The 22,074-nt window shown below is 40.1% G+C and overlaps 1 protein-coding gene and 1 long non-coding RNA gene across 3 annotated transcripts in view; one reads left to right on the forward strand and one right to left on the reverse strand.

The window, feature by feature from the left end:
* The window catches only part of nol4lb (nucleolar protein 4-like b), a 94,255-nt gene that overhangs the window by 15,691 nt on the left and 56,490 nt on the right, over positions 1–22,074 (forward strand). For both annotated transcript variants that reach the window (XM_047807621.1, XM_047807622.1), the window contains exons 2-4: positions 1,067–1,222; positions 3,591–3,702; positions 6,840–6,949. In XM_047807621.1, the coding sequence (XP_047663577.1) occupies positions 1,067–1,222; positions 3,591–3,702; positions 6,840–6,949 (378 nt within the window). The remainder of the gene's footprint in view (positions 1–1,066; positions 1,223–3,590; positions 3,703–6,839; positions 6,950–22,074) is intronic.
* The window catches only part of LOC125140105, a 76,321-nt gene that overhangs the window by 8,488 nt on the left and 45,759 nt on the right, over positions 1–22,074 (reverse strand). The window lies entirely within an intron of this gene.

A 22,074-nucleotide genomic window follows, 5' to 3' on the forward strand; every position in this document is an offset into this window, starting at 1 on the left:
ACTCGCCTGAGAACTACTGTAGGAACTCTTTTGTCCTTGACTTCCTGTTTCAAACATCTTTCAAAACCAGGAAGCTTGGCGATTTAGCCAAATGAACTAAACGTGTGTTGACCTTCAGAAATCTGTACAACTGCTGTAAATGCAACCAGAGCTGTAATTCACCTGGATGCGTTACAGACACCTTCATGCCACCAAACACAAATGCCTGGAGTTTAACAGACGTTACAGGAACTTTGATTGGACCGGAGTTCTGTGCTCAGAAAAGACAAAAGATGATTACTATACATACTATTACGTATAAAGGAGGATCTGGGATATCTGGCTGTTAGTCCATGATGTACTAGGAAATTTTAAATGAATTGTTAAATGGAGCTTACACAAAGTGGTAAATGCAGGAGTGTCATTAAGTGAAGCATTTGACATCCATTAATGGATCTCTAATTGTCACTGAAAGATTAAGCTAATTAACACGACATTTTTCTTTACTTTGTTTACTCATATTTCACATATATGCCAATAGAAGTGGAGCTGACTATGTTGAAGATTGTAGAAGCTATCTGGCAAAAGTTAGAATATAGTCAGAGATGACTGAAGGCACATACTGTATAACAGCACTGGACATGGAGAATATTTGTATGATGTACAGGAACAGAAATAAGTCAACACTTGGTGCAGAATTGTGGGGATTTACCCAGAATTGTGGGATTTACCCTGTCAGATCATGACCGGGCCCCACTGAGCAATTTAGCTTAGCCGGTCTGCCTACAGTACATGCATGTTTTTTAGACAACGGGAGAAAACCAGAGAGCCGAACAACAGAGCCACACAAACGAAGAAAATGCAAAACTCCACACAGACTGTAGCCTGAGCTTTGGTCAATCCAGGGACCCTGGGACTGTAAGGCAGCAACAGTACTGCTCTGGTTCTGTTTTGCTCATTTTTGGGACACTTCTGACAAAGGAGTATCTGATAAACTGATGTTTGGTTGGCAAAAATGAAATTATCAAATGATAAATATCTCTCTCCCTCTCTCTCTCTCTCATCTCTCTGTCTCTCTGTGGTGCAGTGTGGAGACACTGCTCCTGGACAGGAGATCTCGTCTCTGAAAAGAGTCGCGGTGGTGGAGGATTTCTACGATATCATCTACGCCATGCATGTGGATATCAGCTCTGACCCAGCCAAAGTGCCCAAACATGCCGGCCAGAAGAAAACGTATAAAGCGGTTAAGTAGCACATCAAACAACCTTCGTTCTTTCTGAAGCTCTCTGATTCCCATTCTCTCTTTCCTGTCCTTTCCGTTCACTTAGCAATTATGTTCTTCCCTACTGTACTTCTTTTTCCTTCTCTCTCGCATGTTCTTATTTTGACCAGCTTGATTGCATGTCATATCGCTGCCTGAACTCCAGACCCTCAGACGCATCTTACTGATTGGCGGCTTTTTCTCTTTGTCACTGAATCAGGATTATTTCTTTGCATGAAAAATCCCTGAATCTTTTATCGCCGATGCCGTTCTGTGGTGTCAGGGGGTTGTTATAATGCATTAAAAATAATAAAATATGAAAATGTTGTGTTTGTGAATGTTTCTTTTCAGTTAGAGTGCACGCTATACTGACACATCACACCTTTTATTAGAAGACTTTTCTCACACGTCTAATTTTGATTAGCTTTTCCCAATACCGCTCTATACCCCCTGTGATAGTGCCCTCTAATGAACGGAAGAAGGACTGCATGTAAACCATGACGGAGCAGCCTCGTCAACACCTCTTCAACACCTTTGTGCTCTGCATCAACAGCATTCTAACAGAAGCACAAATATAGTCTTGTTTGTTTCTGTTTCCTCTAATGTATAATTGATAGAGATCTGTGTTTTCAACACTAACACATGCAGCTGGCTGTGTTCCCTTCGTGCCTGCTGGCTGTATGGCATGGCAGCCATCCAGAACCTGTTCTGGACCTGGGGTCTTGACATCGTGCCTCCCTGCTGAGCAGAGCATCTCTGTGGCATTATGCCAGTCCCCCTGTTATTGTATAGAGCAGCAACTCAGACAAACACTAGCAGGGGAAATTGCTGTTGCTGTCTGCTGCTGGGACTTATATCCAGCAGGGATTTTTTTTTTTTAACAGTGCACTCTATACAGGCGAGTACACCGGGGTGTAAGCTCAGGGCTTTGTGGATTTTATTTAACAGTCCCTTGCATTTGTAGCACACATTGACCTGCTGCTGCAGTGCCATAGTGCCATAGTGGCCCTATGTTTGTTTTTCTGAGCCTCAGGGGAGAATGTGGCTCTATTGTGGGGGTGTGTTTTCTTTTTCTTTCTGTCTTCATCTTAGCCCGGGCTGCTGTTGCAGGTTTCTAGGGAAGAGGTGAAATAATGAAAGAGATTGGGATTGAGAAAGAGGGAAAGAAGTCAGTGGGCAGTGGGTGGGGGGAAAAAAACAGGACAAAGCACAGATGTTGATGAATTATTGCTTCGATAGATGCATTGATTATATGTTTTTGTGTGTGTGTGTATATGTATATAATATATAAATTATATATGTATTTGAGATGCTTTTATATATACATCTCAATGCGTCTATATACATAATTTCAGCATAGTGCATGGTTGGGAGTAAAAAAACAGAAAGGGGGTAGTGGTCTGGTCTCTCTTTATTTTAATACGAGTCAGACCCCTCCAGCACAGTCTCAGTCACTGCTGCTCACTGATTTAAGAACCTGATTAGCACTTCATTTGCCTTTCCCCTGAATTAATGAAATTTAAATTTAGATTGGATGCTGTCTCTCCACTGATAAACTACCTTTGTTCATGGAGAGAGTGTGTGTGTGTGTGTGTGTGTGTGTGTGTGTGTGTGTGTGTGTGTGCGCGTGCACCCTGATACCTTGCTATTTTGCAGCTGATTGACAGAGACTCTGTCACCAAGGGCTGCAACTGACATTTAACGGTCACACCTTCCACTCTTGAATACACACACACACACACACACACACACATATCTTAAACTTCCCACATTCCTCTAAACCATTACACTGCTATAAGCCTGGTGGCTGTGTGCTCACTGTTGGTCTGAATAAGCAGACAGAATGAGACATGACCGGAACAGTGATTCAGAACGGCACACATGGCACAGCTCACGGAGAGGTAAAGAGACTCGACTAGCTGCAGGTGTTGGATATGCGCTAAGACGGTCAGTTGCTATAGGTTCCTGCTCTGTCCTCAATCTCTCAATCGGAGCAACACATCTGAATGCTAACAACCTGTCAGTATATGTCTCACTAATACTTCACTGCCTGTAATCATCTTGCAGTTCTGCTCCATCCTGTCATTGTTACCTCTTCTCTACCTAAATATAAATGTAGATAACTACATTTGTCTACCCCGGTTTAGTTTACATCCCTTTATATATATTATCTGTACTTACACTGTATATTATCTTGGTTATTGTTGTACATACACTGTACATAATGCACCCTTCACATTTTCTATCAAAAATACAGTGAGCTCAACAATTGACATGTGACTCTGAAAGAAATTGCTCTCATGCAGCTGTATGTAATAATAAACCTCATCTCGCTCTGTTTCTGTCTCAGATAGCAGAGACGTATGCATTTCTGCCTAGAGAAGCAGTGACCCGATTCCTGATGGGCTGTGGGGAGTGTCAGAAGAGGATGCACATCAGCCCGAGTGGAGCCGAGTGCAAGGGTACGGCATCCAAAAGCTCACTGAAACATTTTCACACTAATGTTCAACATTTAAACATTCAGCGTTCGTGATAATAATATTGAACGATATATATTGAATTTATATATATATATATATATATATATATTTATATATATATATATATATATATATATATATATATATATATATATATATATATATATATATATATATATATATATATATATACTGTTGAAGATTGAATGAATTGAATATATATACTGTTGAAGAGTTCGTATATATATATAATGTGTGTGTCTGTATATTTATATATTATATTGTGTGTGTATAATTTTGTTCTTTTAGTTTGTAGAAAGGTTTGTTTTGTATTTGTTCTTTAGAGCATTCCAATTCAATGTGTTATTGAAGCCTTGTAATGATTTTAAACATAATGGACAATTTGATGGCGTATTTAATTTTATTTTTGAATAATATTTAAAACAATTATTTCAGTATTCCACTTTTTCGCCTATTTTATTTTATTAAATTAAAACGAGCTTTTAGTGAGCTTTTACATTTAGTGAGCAGATACAAAGGGAGTACAAACCTGGCAGGCAGGTAGACATTTCAGCTCTGTTGATATTTGCTTATTTCTGTCATTTTGATGCCCAGGATTGGAATTATTCACATATTAGTAAAAGTGCACCTAAGCGAATTAGGTGCAAATAATTAAATCCGATTTCAGGAGGTCTGATTTGGATTTTAGCCACATGATAAATTCAGTGTGTCATTTATCAACCAAAAATGTACTGCAAAAAAAAAAACATCTTGGCAAGTTAAAAGATCTTGAATATGGTCAGAATGATTTAGCACTTCCTATGAAATGATTACAAGCATCTAAATTATTAAACCTGTTTCTAGACCTAATTTACTAATAGTACTGCTTTTCTTGGTGTATTGTCAGATTGATATTTATATCTGATTTCATTAGAAAAACATAAAACTGTTAACAAGATGATTTGAAGAAGAAACCTTGAGAGGAACCAGACTCAAAAAGATGACCCTGGATATTGCAATTCGGAAAGATTCTTGTCTATAACTGCGTAACAATTGGTTCAAGAAGTGCAAATTCATTCCAGTGTTAACATGATGTCTATTTTTGTTTTCCTCTTCCATCTAAGTGAGTTCTTCCTCGCCTCAGTGACCTCAGGCTTGCTCATTGGAGATAAATACATACACATTTAAATATGTACAATATTAATCTTTCTATAATAATTTTTTTCCACTATATATTTCTCTTTGGTTAAGCCACTTTTAGACCAATGACCATTGTTAAACGTGTGATACAGTACTAATAAAATTTAATAGAATTATCGACTGTTCTCTGATAGAGACATAAATGCAAAACTGTTTGTGGCACTTGGAGTCCTAAAGCTGTTACAACTGTAGTCCTAAGCCAACAGAGCAAAGCTGTTCATCAGTTGCCATCCAATGCCATCTTCATGGTTACTGAGCGCTCACAACATTTAGCATGTTCAAAAGCCTCCATGGCGGTGTAACGTCTCCACATCCACATTGTTCCAGGTTCTGCAGAGATGATTGGCAGTAAAGGGATTCACAGTCCCAGAGAACAAATCCCGTCACCCCTTTGGCTCTTGCACTCTGTCCACCGTCCACCCCCACCGCCTCAATTCCTGAAGTTAATAGCTAAACCCCTCCGTCACACATGCCACACACACTCGCCAAAGACATTCATTAGGCACTGATCACTGGAGTGTCTTGTCCTCCCTGCATTAGCCCAATTACAGCCCCTTTTCTGAAAAATCTCACTCCCAGGACACCAGGTTTCTGCAGGAAGGAGATAAAATGGGGAGAGGGAAGATTTGGGATCGGCAAACAAAGATGTGAGAAGTTCAGTGGGGGGAGGAGCTGGATGGAGAGATCCTGTCTGGTACATTAAAAGGAGAGGAAAAAAAAAAGAGAAAAGAAAAAAGAAGACCCATTATGAACCAAGCATCATCCCAAGACCCACTCCTGGGTGTGAGATAAAACACACACACACAGGCACCAACACCTTCAGGCTTGATCTGTCACAGCTCTGTGTGGCAGCATGAGGACAACATTGGGTGTCGCTTCATAAAGCGAGTGCTAATTGGCTTGCTACCCCATGGGGGTCCGTTAACCCCCCTCGCCTCCCCTCCTATTCACCCCCTCATATTGCCCCTCTATTTAGCTCCAGCTACCCACGCAAAAGTTCAGCTCTAAATTATTAAAAGTGATTAATTTCTGTGCACACACACTTTTTTTTCCTTAAATCGACTCCGAAGCTGCAGCTTGTTTTAATTCTTTAAGCTCTTTTTATATCAGGGTCAGAAATCTATTTAAATATCAAAAAGTAGACTTCATGCTTAACGTCACAGTATAGGTGCTGTACGCGCAGACCTGAACACTGTGTCTGGATAGAAATCTGTATACCAAGTGAATGAGACAAGTTATCACCTCTCTAGTAATAATGATCACTGATTACTAACGATTCATGTTTCAGCTTTGTGTGTAAGATCATTAGCAACTTATTTTTTTCTTCAAATCGAAATATCCCTTCGATGTACTATAGTCTCATTTCACTATGGGCTAAAAGTCATTTTATGATGTCGTAGTAGAAATCGGTGGAATCTGAAAGCACACGAGGTTTGCGTTTTGGTTAGACTTTCATTCGTCACTTTCATACTTGGCACACCTACACACACACACACACACACACACACACACACACACACACACACACACACACGCATGTATTCTTTACTAAATCCGTCTCCATTTTTTACCGTTACTACATAGGGGCTACATTTGCATACGAACAGTGTATTCAGTTCACACGTGTTATAATTTGAGCACTTTTTAATGGGACAAAGATACTGGGCCATACATGTGTGCATGTAGCATGAAGAGCTTCATTTACTGTCCCCTAGTGGTGAAACAGAACATCTTTACACACAATGCTAAGTGCAGCATGTACACCATCATGGTCCTTTACAGTTTTCCATGATGAATGGCAAAAGCATCATGGTGGTGTTTTTTTTTTTTAATCCCAGTTTTGATAATGTTGCTACAGATGATTGATTGCAAGTACACTGCTAACATATTGGTTCATAGTGATCCTGTTGTTTCTCCAGAAAATGACCGGCCTGCATCTCTGGCCCCTGACCTCATCGACTACAACATGCCTTTGACCACCACCTACCTGAAACAGATGAAACTGCAGTGCATTAACAACAACGAACAGGTACACCTCATACTCAGATCTTTAATTCTCACTGATAACTCTTCTGAATGCTGATCTGTATCTGACTGATATAAAGAATGGACTCTGCTGCTCTGTGGTTGTTCATGAGCAGTCAAGATGTGTTTGGTGCTTCTGTATGAACTTGTGCATGATCGGTCGATTGTTTATAAAGTTATATTGTTAAAGTGTTTTAAAAAGAGATTGCACTGCTGTACAGAATCCCACAGCAGCTATTTAGTCTCTCCTTGCATTTTATTTTGTGAATTGATTTGGGATCATTTTGAAGTCTGTATCATTGTTATGAGGGAAAATGAATTGTGACTAATTTGATATCTTTTATACAAAGCACATCATTTCTAGCAGCAGCATTAATAATGATAAGCGAAACCAAAATCTGTGAATTTTTAATCCTATAACTGTGCTTTTGACTCTCAACTGTCTGTCATCCAGCATACAGCCTAGTATGTAGTCTACACTGCTCAAAGAATGAAGGGAACGCTTAAATCACACGGCATCTCTATGAACTAAATTCTCAAGTCGAAAATCTTTACAGTACATACTGTATACATTGTGTAATACTTTGAGAACAAAATGTGACAGCGGTCAATGAAAACCAAAATGATCAACCCATTGAGGGCTAGATCACATCGAAAACCAAAGTAAAGTATTGAAATTACAGGTTGATCCAACTTGCATGTATTTCATCATAACAACTAATAGTGTGCATAAGTAGTGTGCATAGCCCCATGCACCTGTATGCACTCTGGACAACATCTGGGCATGCTCATGATGAGATGGCACATGATGGTGTACTGGGGATTTCCTCCCAGACCTGGATCAGGGCTTTAGTGAGCTGCTGGACAGTCTGTGCTGTGGTGCTGCTTGGCTTGCTACTTGGAGTCTGTTTCTGACATTCACAGTCGTTTTGTAGGGCTCTGAGACCGGTCAGTTCTGCTGATGGGTTGTTGTAGCCTTGTAACCATTTTGCGTTTTGGTTGCTTTTCCAGTGCGCCTGATGTTAATTTTATTTTAACCAAAGTAGATGAAACTGATTCACACATTTCTTATGCTTTCTAACTGGACAGACTGATATCGATTAGGTTTAACTGACATGGAATCATACTGTCTTTTTTTAGTATAGAGTTCAGAGCAGTCTATTGTGTAATCTACTGTAGTAGCTCATTTTGAGAAGTTTTAGCTGTACCCTTGTTCAACTGCTTTCCATGCAGCAGGTGTTTTGGTCAGGTTTCGGCAACATTTCCAGCCCGTCTACTGTACATCTGAAAAACCTCACAGAAGAACTGAAACCAGCTTAAAAGTTTTGGGCATCAGAAAATGAAAACACGTATTTGTTTTAGCCTTTGTGTGAGGAAGGCGGTTTATAGCATGTGAAATATTATTTGCTTCAAAATCCCCATTTCATTTTCCCAAACAGTGCATTATATTTATAATGCAGTAGAAACTGCCCTGTACATCATATACATCATCTGCTCTTAACTCTAACTGCAGTTTGCTTATGGTTTCTGATATTAGAATTCATCTTAGTAAAAACACAGTAAAAAATGTCCTGACCACTGCCCCTCCTGCAGTGAAAATGTTCTTAGACTGAGCATGGGGAAGCATAATTCCTGCCCCAGTGGCCTTCTATTAGCGGAAGCTAAGTGGGGTAGTTTGCTATCTGCCTTACAGTCATGCAACATCTAAAACATTAAGAAAATAGATGAAACAACAACTCAACAAAATCACTGGTCAGTCGAAAGAGTTCATAAGTATTTTGGTGGAAATGAAAATGTACGTCTTACGGATGGAGACATTATGAAGATTAACATTGGGTTAAACAGTAGATGTGGAATGCCCCAATGAATAAGCAGCAACTGATTTCGCATAAATATTTTGAGAATATAGAAAAGAAAGTTATTATGCTTAAATCCAAGATGTCAGATTTCAGTGGGGCAGTGTAGGCCCCAGATCAAGGATGCTTTTAAATTAGACATTGCCTTCTTTAATCCAAAATGGTCAGATGAGTAACGAGCGCCCATGGATGTCCACAGAGTTGAGTTTTTGTCTCCTAATGATTCAGCTTGTGTTTTTTGACCTTGCATTACTCCATTTATAAAAGGGCAAATATAACTGACTCACCCTCTGCATACTACTGGGGCTTAGGCTTTGCGTACCCAGCTCTTGGCTCTCAGCCGCATTTACATAGAGTTGCTTTTGGTGTGAACATATTTATCACACCTGTTGGTGTACATCTGTTAAACCTGTCAATCCACGGTGTGTGGGTGGGTGGTTAAGTGTGTGTGTTGTGGGAGTGGATCTACAATAACGTTTGCAAGAATCAGGGTTAGCTCTTGTCTAATAAACCAGTTCCCAGAGCAGCAGGCTAATTAGCTGAGGTGCAGGGAATAGCAGATTACTGATGAACGTCGAAGCGATCCAACAGCCACCATTCCTGCTGTGACTCATGCAACACTTGGGTTTGAACCAGTTGTTTCTAAGGATTTAAATAATATTTATTAGGCAGTATTAGATGTGTCTGTTTGAATTAGTATTTTTCCAAGTTTATTTTCAGGATAAATTTCCATAACAATAAGCAGGGTTTAGTGGTTGCATGTTTACTTTGCCCCTCCAGTGTTGTGAGTTTGAATCCTGCTTTGTGTATAGAGCTTGTATGTTCTTCCTGAGCTTTGGGGGTTTCCTCCTGGCACTCAGGCTTCCATTCCCAGTCCAAAGACATGATCTGTAGGCTCACTGGGATCTCTAAATGATCAGAAATGTGTGAATGGGTGTGTGCACAATTATTACCCTGATCAGTGCGTCCCCTTTTTTGTGTCCTGAGTCCCAGGCAAATCATATGGCGAAAGGTCAATACAGTCAGTAATCACCGATTGCTAATGAAGTGTGATGGAGCTTGTACTTCGAAGTGTGTTGTGTTTGTGATTATTAAGTAATGAGTTATTTTACTCAGATATTCTTCAGAGGTACCAATCAGCTAATCACGTGTCCGCAGCACAATGCATACAACTATGCAGAAATCGGGAGCTTTAGTTAATGTTCAAATGTGAGAGTGGGGAACAAATGGTGTGTCATTGTTGACTATGACATTGACATGTATATTGGTGCAAGATGGGCTGACTTTGGCTTTTCTGAAACTGCTGATCTTCTCCAATTTCCACACACAACAGTCTGTAAATGTATGCACAAAATGGTCGTTTTTTTCCCCTCATATCCCATCCACTCATATTACAATAGATAATTCAAACCCACACCTCCTAGCATTACTTCATTTACACAGCAGAGCCAATCTGATCAAATCAGACCATCAAGTGTAGGCATACAGATCCCTTCCGAAAACAGCCAGTCATCAATACCACCGGTTCTTAATCCAGCTGATTTGGAAACAAATAAAATTTTGTTTCTATGTTATTTAATTTAAATGTGCCCTCAGGCTGAGATTATTTAAATTGGGCAGGTTTTAAACCACGATTGTATTGAACAGTCGGCTTAGTTTGTGCATTAAAACGATTCCATTTGTATTTCCATTAAGAAATCCTGATTTTGGAGATAGATGTGGATCGAATTAGAATAGATTTAATTGTCATTTTCACCAGGGGAGACTGCATCCTCAACTCTAGACCTGTTTCCTTTTCTTTATGTGTGTATGTAAAATGAAATCACAGGCTCTTTTATGAACCAGGAATACCAGGAATTGCACGAGTCCTGAATGAATATCATTGTCACTGTCCAGTTTGTATTTCAGGAAACAATTAGTTTTGGCTTACTCTCATTCTGAAAAACACATACACACCTGCACACACGCGCATACTTGTGCGTACATATGCACACACATACACAAGCACACACCCCTGTAGTGTTCCAGATTTATCCCATACTGCAAAGCTATTTTATTCACATCCAACAAGGCTAAATCAAGTGCTGCAATTTTCTTCATATATTTTAACCTGCATGTCAGGCACGTCCTTGCTTTTGCTTGTTTGGAAAATATCTTTCAGAAAATAGCAGGATCTGTAACTCTACATCTTTTCTCTGTGCTTATGAAAGGGAACAATGTTTATATCGTGTGAATTTTGATATGCAACATATTTTCAGAAGAAAGAATTTAGGGTGTTTTTTACATCCTTGAGGATGTGTGAAATATAAGCTTGGGGGAGCGGTTAGTATCCAGGAAAGAAGCGCACTCTGTTAGAAATGATAATAGACGTTCTGGGAATCCTGAGATAGGCAAATTGGGTGGAAGAGAAAGTAAGGCAGATGTGGCAAAATGCAAGCATACAATCACACTGTCTGAAATTGTGGAACAACAAGAATAAAAGAGTGGAGGATGCACTTGTCAGTGCTGGTTGGTTGGCATTGCAGGATGTGTGCGTGTCAATTTAATAAAGGAGGAAATGAGCAGCATCCTTCCTGCAGACTCCAGTTTGGGAGGGTGGGGAATGCAGGGAATTAAGGAGGGAGGGGTTGTTCATTTTCATTTCTAGCCTCGGTTTCCAGTTAATGGATCTCCAGTGGAGACTTCTTTCTTTGTCACCCTGTCTCTTTTGGAAACGAATGAGCAGAAGATATGGTGGGACCAGGCTAGTTGCACTTGAAGTTTATAATAAAGCTACCGGTTGCACAGCAAAATACAAGTAAAAACCAGATTCATTTGCTTGCACTTTTCGTTTCAAGTTTGCAATGCAGGCTGTAGGGAAAGTTCTCGATTGAAACTAATTTCAAATTCCAAGTTTATTTGTACACACGGACATTTGACATTTTAAACAGTATGTTGGTATTTATTTCCAACAAAAAAAAACATGTTCTTCTTAATGAAGCCTGCCAGTTTTAAATCTGTTTCCCCGAAGAAGCCTGCAGGTCTGCAGGTCACAAAGCTGCATACGAGGTAATTTCATTTGCAACATATGGCTGCAGTTAGTGGTAGCCTACATAAGTCATTATTAATCTAGTAAGACACCAGTAGTAAGTACATTGGTAACTCTAGACTTCTAGTATATAGTATAGCTTTTAAAGGAGCAGTGAGTCTCTTCAAAATGACATTGAACAATTATCATAGGTTGGGTTTTTAAAGGAGCATTTAAATTGTGTATCTCAGAAAAGAGTTTGTCATATTTGTTAACGACCCAAAAAAGTAAATATGGACCATTTTGTTGTAATTGCAGTAATTTTATTATATTTAAATCATTTTTTTTGTTCTTGTTTTTTTTTTTATTAGACTATTAATGGAAAGCTGCATTGCTCTATATTACCTGTAGGTGGCAGGTTTTACAAGCAGTTCTTTTATCGTGTGTGTGTGTGTGTGTGTGTGTGTGTGTGTGTGTGTGTGTGTGTGTGTGTGTGTGTGTGTGTGTGTGTGTGTGTGTGTGTGTGTGTGTGTGTGTGTGTGTGTGTGAGAGAGCATAATCTAGACCCATTATTTGGATGTGTGTATGTATCTACATATAAGCATATGTGCACATCAGCACTGTAAACAGTTTATTTACCCTCAAGTCCGAACGTAGTCAAATGTAGCTTTGAAGTTCAAGTTGATTTTAATCTCTCATCTTACATCTCTCAAGCAAAGTCAAAGTCTCCATGCTGGTATTTAAGTTAAGTCGAAGTCAAGAAATTGGGTCTATGGCTCCAGTAATGAATTGCAGGAAGTTCTTGAAGGATAGTTTGAGCATCTATCTTGAAAATGTATTAAACATATTACCATATTAAGTCTCTCATGACTACTGTTCTGCATCAGATGCCAAGGATTTATTGAATATCATAATATCTTTTCATTTGACATTTTTTTTGGGCTAGTAGCCATTTGAGCTCTTGTTTAAATGGGAGCTGACACACACTCACACCACACACTGTCATGTTTTAAATTGGGAATCATGCACAAAAGCTGGCTAAGCTCTTCCACCTTTTGGCTTACGTGAGAACCCAGAGGTATGCCATGCAGACACGAGGAGAACATGGAGAAACTCTGTCCAGACAGTAACCTGAGCTCACGGTCGAACTGGGACCTTGGAGTGTGGAGGCAGCAACATTACCTGCTGCACCACTATTCCACTGACTACCCAGTTGTGTACTTAAATGAAGCTCATATGACAGAAATGTAATCACAATTTCAGGATAGCAGTTTTGGGAATTGTGTTGGATTGTAATGTCATATAATACAACAGTTGCCCTGTTATAGACTGGCATCATGTCCTGGGTGTACCCTGCCTTGTGCCTCGAGTCTCCTGGGACATCTCCAGGTTCCCCGTGACTCAGTAGGATAAACACTGTAAAGGATGGATGGATGGATGGATAGATGCAAGGATTGATGGATAGATTGAAGGATGGATGGATGGAAGGAAGGATATGTCATCCATGAAAGAAATGGGGCTCCCAGTGAAGTTTACTTCAATTAGTAGCACAGTGTGAATTAAAGCGAGTGAATTCTTACTAGTCGTCATAGTGTCTTTTGGAATATCAGCGTTACGTGAATATTAATGAATGTCTTGGGTTGAAAACGGATGTAAAGCTGGTGTTGTATCCTACTGTAAACTCCAGCGTCCATAGCACGCGCTGTGACGTGTGGACCGTAGCCCCGCCTCTCCCTCGCTCCCTCGCGCTGCCTGCCCGTGAGACTCAGCGCGGCGGCTCGCGCTCCTCCAGCTGGATATTTTGTTGAAATATTAAAGCGCAGGCGAAAAGACACGCACAGGCTCCAAAAACAGGGACAAAGCCTCACTAGAACATTTCAGAAATAACCCGGAGAGCTGCAGGTATGTGACCGGTTTTCTCTCTGCCCTCTATGCTGTCTTATTTATTTTTTTATTATTATTATTATTATTATCATTATTATTATTTATTATTAATATTATTGTTATTCCTAAGTGTAAACATACATTTAAAGGCATTCGCTCCTCGTGCTTGGACTGTACGACTCTGTCATATAAAAAGTCCACACGTTTAATAACGATATTAAATCTATTGAGAAGCTCTATGATGTATAAGAGCTTTTAGTGTCCATGTGGTGTCCTCCAGAGCCTCCTGTATTTGGTTCATGTAGGATATTGATTAATGTAGCCCACTGCAGGAAGCGACACACCGCGTTCTGCTCTCTCAAAAATCGGCACAACATTTATTCTTTAAATATTTAATGTAAACAATGCCCATGCACGTGACCGACGTGTTTCCCCAATGCGTATTAAGGACTGGCATTAACATGCATGAGCGTCTCTGCGCGTTTTTTGATTGATTACTTATTTAATTATTATTATTATTTTTAAGACCATCTCGTCTAGTTTATATTTAATTTTACCTGGTGGGTTGAACCCAAATAATTAGTTGGTATGATTTTTTATGTATGTATGTATGTATTTATTGTATTGTATTGTATTCTTTTTATTTTATTTATCTTTTTTGCTGTCTGGAAAGATTAGAAACTTTTTGTTTGCTGTGTGATTTTTGGCAAAATCTCACAGCAAAAATATTATCCTGCACTGTAATATTCTCTGTTGATGGCCACCGTTAAGATTATTGTTGTTATTATTATTATTATTATTATTATTATTATTATTATTATTATTATTATTATCCTTTATTAAAGGAAAGGAAAGTCGCTTTCTGTTTTCCCTAGTTTGTTTGTTTACAGTGTAAATCCTCTTGACTGCATAATGAACGTTTTCCTACAAGATGTTGAGTGACTTTTAATTCAGATGGTCAGCTTCATGTCTTCTTTCTTTCTGCCTGGATTTTGTCTCAAGTCTACCTACTGCACTTGGCCTAAATATACCCTACTTTTTCCTCTGAGCAAAGTTCACTGTATTGCTCATATTACCTGCGAGTGCATGTTTAAGTGTAATGTCCATACCAGGTTAATTTTTTTTCCCCAGACGTGTCAGTAAGTTACAGTCTTGGAATCTCTTTCTCCAAAGCACGGAGCTGAAATTCAATAATCTCTTAAAATGTGTGTAAACATTTGCTGTCCATTGCGTTCCCTATAAAAACAGAATGAAACTTTAATCCCTTTACAGTGACCGTCTGCGCTGGTGAAGGGTTAAAAGCTTTAAAGTGCCCTTTATAGCATGCTGTCTTCTGCTGGAGCTTTACAGGGATAAAGACTTCCAAAAGAACGCCACTTTCTAAAAGTCAGAATGCTATTGAGCGGCAAGAACTGTGCAGTATTGCCGTTGTGCCACTCTGTCAACTCTCTAGCACTTTCTTCCTTCTACTTTTACTATTACTCATTCATTCACTCGCTCACACGCTCTCTCTCGTCTTGTTCTTTTGCTCCCTCTCACACTGTCCCCTCTCTTCTTCGTCTCTGCCCTGATCCACCCTCTCTCTGTCCCGTCGCTCATTGTTCTTTGTTTCGTTCATCTGCATTCTGGTGAATGTTTCATTCTGCCTCTCGGAGGGCCTGTACCACCCTACGCTCCTCTCTACAAATTACTATAGAGCCTGGCATCAAATTCGGAGGCTTACATACAAGAGCACATGCACATACACACATTTGGGATTTCTCTGAGCACTAAGAGCTTTTCTGAGTGGTCTAGCACAGCTTACTAATCAGATTTGAAAATATGTTTGCAGACTTAATTTTTTCCCTTGTGCTATCATGATTTGGCAGACTTGAAATTGAAACTAGTGCCGTTCTCCTTCAGAGTCCTTCATTATCCGTTTTGCAGCATCCTTGTAGTCACTATGCAGTCGTCAAAAAACAAAACAAACCTCCCTAAGCCTCCCTTTTGGATTTTTTTTTTTTTTCTTTAATGATGAGGTAAGCCAGCATTTTTTTGTATCAGGCCCATCTCAGCCCGCATGAGTGCCAAATTAACCAACAAACCTGCTGCAAAGAAGCGAATCCTTCCCCACCGTGCAATTTCCTGTCTTTTTACGGCTCGTTTCCTCCCAAGCAGAACGCACAGCGATATAGGATGTGATGTACTGACTCCCTGTTGCCCTCCTGCTCTACTGGGTTTCTCTGCACTCAACTGGTCCTGCCTGAGGTTTATTTTTTGTTGTTGCTTAAAGCTCAGGCAACCGGAACCTTGAGTATCTCCACCAGACCTTCTCAAGGTTACGCGAAAGGATCTTCTAATCTCCTCCTAAGTACTCTCTGTAACTGTGCTGCCACTAAATTTCCCATTACTTCACAGCAGGTCCCTCACTCGGGTTTATTCAGTGCTTTATTTGCCCCATCCTTGCGAGACGTTTCTAAACTCGAAAGGTTTTGTTTTTCTTTGATCAACCCTGATTTTTTTTTCTCTTTTACTCAATTATTTCGCAACCATTTTTTTGAGGTATTTTTGTCATGTCCACAATAAGACTAGGGCAGATCTAGGTAAACAGATCACAGAGACAGATTTTTTTTTTTCTCTTGCTTTTTTTTTCTCCCTCTCAAAGATCAGGTCAGCAGTAGCAAGAGCCACACCTTTCCAATAACATGAATAAAGCCATTAATGCATTCTGCTTTTCACAGAAAGTGAGGTATATCTTCCTCGTTTTTTTTTTTTGTAAATAGTAGTCAGATGACTGATTCGCTTGTACACACTGATGATCGATCACCATGTTAGCAGAGACACGAAGAGAATCTTTTTTTTTTTTTTTTTTTATAATCCACTTTCTGATAAAATGTTTGTAGAACGTCTGTGTGAAATGAAATTAGTGCAAATGCGTTGTGAGAACATCACTATTTGCTCGGTGAGAACGCTTCTCCTCTCGATGTTCACAACGGCTTGTGTTTTTGTTGCTTCTCACTTGGAGTCCGGAGCAGACGCCTGTCACTCGCAGATCTGTTTACGACCGAGGCAAAAATGTGATGTGATTTATCTTGTGTTTCTGCTGAAGGTCCAAGCAAAAACAATGAAAACATTTTAGCAGGCTTTTATAAGCTAGCTGTGACATGGAACATGGCTCATTTTTGCAATTACATCCATTATGCTGGGTGTTTTTTCAATAATGTTTATATTTATTTATTTAGAGAGTGTATTAAAGAGCAATGAAATGAGGAAAACAAGTTATTAACTCTTGACTTTGACATGATCGCTAACATTTGCCAACCTATCCAGCTGATGCTTACTGCCCATGTAAACTTTAACATTTTAGAGTTTTTAAGGGGATTGTTGAAGTCAAAATTGCTTGATGTTGAAGCTTTTTTCGAAATTCTTTTTTTTTTTTCGAAGCTTTTTTGCTGTTTTTGTCCCCTTTTTTTCCGGAAAATTACTTTATTGTTATAATTGCAAGCACACGATTCTTCTTTTCAACTAGTCTAATAACTTTTTATGATGGCTGTATTCCTGATTGACAGACATGAATCAAAATGGGATTTGGCTAAAAGGGTGCGATGATGTCACATGACTCGTCTTGGCCCAAGTGTGTGGAAATTCTGCAGAAAAATCCCAATTCTGTGAGTGCAATTTTGAAATCCCGGAAAGACGGACTCAGGCACAGCTAGTTCAGGACAGACACAAAGTGGAACGTACTGTAGAAGTCACTAGCAATGCTGTGGACAAGAAAAGTCTTTTGTTCGTGATTCACATGTAGGAAAGTAAAATTGGAAATTAGTGTTGTCTTGAGGAAAGAACACTAAATCTTGGTAAAAAGGAAACGGCCTCAGTGGACAATGTCAGGGTCCTTGTGGGTGGAGCAGAGTTTGCTACAAACAGAAGTACATTTCAGCAGTGGTAGTAATGTTATTCTTGTACACTCAATGTTCCTAATGTTCATGTGAGTGGCAGGGCGAATCTGGACTTCACTGCTGCACAGGCTTTCCCTCTTTATACTGTAGCTACAGATAATCTGCAAGTGAACTGACACTTTCAGCACGATGATGCACTCGGACACAGGACACACATCATTCCCAGGGTTCACCGCTTTTAGTTGCCTGCAAGTTGTCAGCTAGAAACCCTTTAGAGTGCAGATTCCAGCAACTGTAGAACTTGACTACTTCATGGTAGCACATTCCCCCAACTTGTGTGTGTGTGTGAGAGAGAGAGAAAGTGTGTGGTGTGTGTGAGAGAGAGCCCATGTAATACAGAGAGGTTATGTGAAAGTTGGAGAGAGAGAATTTATCAGAGTAAGTGTGTGAGAGAAACTGTATGAGAGCTTCAGTGTGAGAGAGACTGTAAAAGAGAGGTTATGTGAAAGGTAGAGAGTGAGTTAGAGAGCAGGTGTGTTAGGGAGTGTGTTAGTCAATTTCTCTCTCAATCAATCTTTCTCTCATATTTTCACTGAGTGTGTGTGAGAAACTATTGGAGAGGTAGAGACTGTGTGCGAGGGTGAGTGTTGGAGAGAGCGAGCAAGGGAGAGACTGTGAAGAGATTGTTGGTGTGAGAGAAAGTGTGTGTGTGTCTGTGCACATGGGTATGAGAGAGAGTGTGTGTTTGTGTGTATGAGAGTTTGTATGTGCTTCTGTGTGAAAAGGAGAGCATGTGTGAATGTACGAGAGAGAGAGTTGGTTGAAGAGTGTGTGTGCGTGTGTGCATGTGTGTAGCAGACATGCAGCATTAAGCTATTGATTTGTGGTTGTTATTGTGAGGAATACAGTGTGATGCTGTTGGATTTCTATGAAAAGTTTTCAACTTAATTTGTATGTTAACTTCCTGTCATCACTAGTTACCTGCTTCAACACATAAACACAATTCTTTCTAGAGACCTTGCGGTTTCAACACCTGTCAATAAGTTACGGTCGGCATAGCAACCGAGCACACGTTACATCTGGCTGAAGTATATCACGTTCTAAAATAGTGACTGACTGACAGACGCAGAATCAGGTGCACAGAACAAAAAGCCAGTGTCTTCACGCCACACGGCTGCTTTGTTGACGGAGATGAAAGCATCGCCGCCTGTGTTTTTGGAGTGAAAGCAGAGTATCGCCAGGAGCACGGAGAAGCGAGCTCTCAGCACACCTTCACAAAGAAGAGACCTTGAGGCAACATTGCACATTCCTTGCTTCACACAAGACCTCACAACACCTCCTTAGCGTGTATTCTGTAGACACCACCGCATTGATGTTCATCATTCACACAAAATTGTGTATGTTATTTCATTAACCTGGTGTATTAAATAGCACACAATTTGCCATTTACAAAATCTGTATTGTCTGGAATATGTAGGCTGGGCCATGTCTTTTCTGTTGATGTGTTGAATTTTTAATTTTTTTCCCCCCATGTGCTTTTCCTTGCTGTTTAGTTGATTTTAAGATTTTATGTCTTCAGCAGAGATCATGTTACATATTCAGTCGTCTGAGTTGTAAGGTTTCAGGCATTTTCCTGACACATTAAATTCGAGAAATCACTGCACGAGACAATAAAGCATTGATAAATTTGTTCACGCTTATATGAACTAAAATGTTTCAAGTGACAATAACTCCTTATTTGCTAACAAAAGAAATCTTCCCAGCAAGTTTCTCTACTGCTTTTCTGTGTGCGCTGAAGTCGGAGGAGAACGGCGTGTCGCACAGAGCCGGTTCAGAGAGTTTGCACGCATCAGGTGCTTAAGAATTAGCAATCCTTTATGATATTTAAAGAAAGAAGAGGGCACAGTCTAGTCGATTCAGGGAAATGATGCACTGGATCCATATAACCGTGTAAAAGGAAAGGCTGCAAGAAGCTCTGAAGAGCTGTTTACATCCTTTGTTTTGCAGAAAGGATCTTTTAATTATGACATGTCAGCTTTCCAATTCCTAGGAAATGCAAAGCTTTAAGAGATATTAATGAAATGGACTGAAGATCTGAAATATTCCATTCACGTCGGAGGTAGTTTTACAGATATAAACACAGCGCTCGCAAGAGACGTGCGTTAGAAACATGATTGTTTCACTCCTCAGAACAGCCGAAGGCAGCCCACACACGCCTGTGCGAGTGCATTTAGGTGAAGACCTTCCAACAAAGTGCTGTTTGTATGGTGCAGTGCTACATGTGACAAATGAAGCTGTTGTACAGGAAGGTTTCCGAATCATGAAACCAAACAGACTGGTTACATGGCACTTTCAGCTCATCACAACTCTGCTCCACTTTCCAGTGTCCACAAAGGTTTCATCAGCCTCAAGTGAGCTCTAGGCAGGGACAGTCATCTGTCCTGTCCAAAACTGCAATCCATCACTACTTAAGGGTCCCCCGGGGTAGCACCTGGCAGCAGGGGGATTACAAACCAATTTGTCATTTGGCAAGAACCAGGCTGCACCAGGATTGTCATTTTAGCCCAAAAAGTTTGTTCCTTCTTGGACAGAAGCACGATTGTGCATAATTTGTCGTTTAGAGGAAGGATAGAGGTTTCCCCAAAAGCACACTAAGCCCCTTTATGCTAAGTTTTTTCAGATTTATAAATTGTGTCTTGAAACAATCTGTCTTGAGTCTGGTTCATGTTGGTGGATTAGTGTTCCCACTGCCCCAGAAACCAAAATTTTAAATTCCACACTTTCTACTACCTCTGGTGCCTTTCCATAATGACCAGAGACCTATATGAATGACTGCATCCTCCACAATCCCAACAGGCCCTTAGGAACAAATCCTTTCTTCCTTACAGCATTCACTGTCATGGGGAATGCTGTCAATTTATTGTGATAAGATGCAGCAAGGTCACACACTATAAAATCAGATGAAGTTACAGTACGTATACTAGAACTGTTAATGCCTTCCTTTTTACTTGTGACTGGAAACCACAATCCAAAAACTGTGCTTTTTATTTCAGACAGCAGGGCACAGGCTCTAGCTTGCTCGTCTCATGTAGTGGGTCTGTTTTGGAGTGTTTCCCCATCAATAAAGATAGTAACCATCAATTAATTTCTTAGTGCCTGGGGAGCAGAGGGTCATGGGGGCATGTGGCACATAATCCAGCTGGAATTGCGGATCGTCCATCTGGTGCTCAGGTTTTTCTTCTTCTGTCTTATGCCTGTTCTCACCATGTATGTTATGCTGAGGAGTCCTGCTGTCGAGTACTTGGTACATCCCAAAATAAATCACCTGCTCTCATGGCTTTGGCCCTTCAGGATGAATGTGCTCTAAGGACTCCAGCAGCCCTTAGAGCACAGTCTTTCTCTAGAATCCATTTCAGTAATTGTGTGCATCGTTTCCGGATCCAGTGGACTACCTAAAATGGTTCAGAGAATAATCCTTCATGTACTGCTGGGCTGCAGCACGAGAGTGTATTAAAGATGTTTGTGATAATCATTTCAGCAGTGAATAGCATGTTTCTGTGGACCGCACTTCCCCGAGAGCACAGCGTCGGCACTCCCAATTTTTTCCGGAGTCCCTTAAGGCTTCTTTTTATGATCTCATTAAATCAGCAAAATTAGTGGGAGAGTTGCATGCTCTGGCAACAAGCTCAGCTTCCATCTGTTGGTGGACAGATAACTTTGGCGGAATCCATGTAGCCGAACCTAGGATTTATTTTTTTTTGCTTCCCATGAAGGTGAACCTTCAGAGTGTTCCTTATGGCCAGAATGCACCCTGTGCTACTGTCTGAATCAAACCATCCTCATACTAGCTGTTTATTTTGTCACATAGGAAAGACACAGGGTCCTTGTCACTATTGCTTATAGACAATTTTTACTGTGACTTTGTGACATTCTGGTATATTTTATCCACCAACCCTGGCAGTTAGGTGGGGTGGAACGGCAAGCTAATTATATATGCAATTGTATTAGACATCAATTTGTGATTATTTTAGAGTCAGTTTGTGCTCAGGAAAATATCCAGCTGATACATACAGCCCAGAGTGATTTTTTTGGGTTCTATTATTACAGTATGGTTGGTTTAACTGCAAAATGTACTCCCCGTATCCTTCACCTTGTGCAGAGATTGGGAAAATTGCATATAATTGTACAAAAATATTATTTTAGTAAATATGAATTTCTCTTATTGAATCATTTGAGTGAAATAGTGGCTTTGTGTATTGTTCATCAATTAGAAAAATTGCTAGTGACTCTCATCACAATGAATAAAAGGCAGAGAGCGAAAGCAAAAGGTTGGACATGCCTTGATGTGCTGTTGCTTTGTTGTCCCTCTATTCTTCTTTACTTCAATGCATGGACATGCCCATGCCTGAGGGTTTCAATGATGCCCAATACTGCACAGTATGTTCAATAGTGAGTCAGAGAATGAGCGATGCATCTGAAAGAGGAGCAGCAGGAGTTTGGGACG

The sequence above is a fragment of the Tachysurus fulvidraco genome, chromosome 23, assembly GCF_022655615.1.
Source record: "Tachysurus fulvidraco isolate hzauxx_2018 chromosome 23, HZAU_PFXX_2.0, whole genome shotgun sequence".
In the NCBI taxonomy this organism is placed as follows: domain Eukaryota; kingdom Metazoa; phylum Chordata; class Actinopteri; order Siluriformes; family Bagridae; genus Tachysurus; species Tachysurus fulvidraco.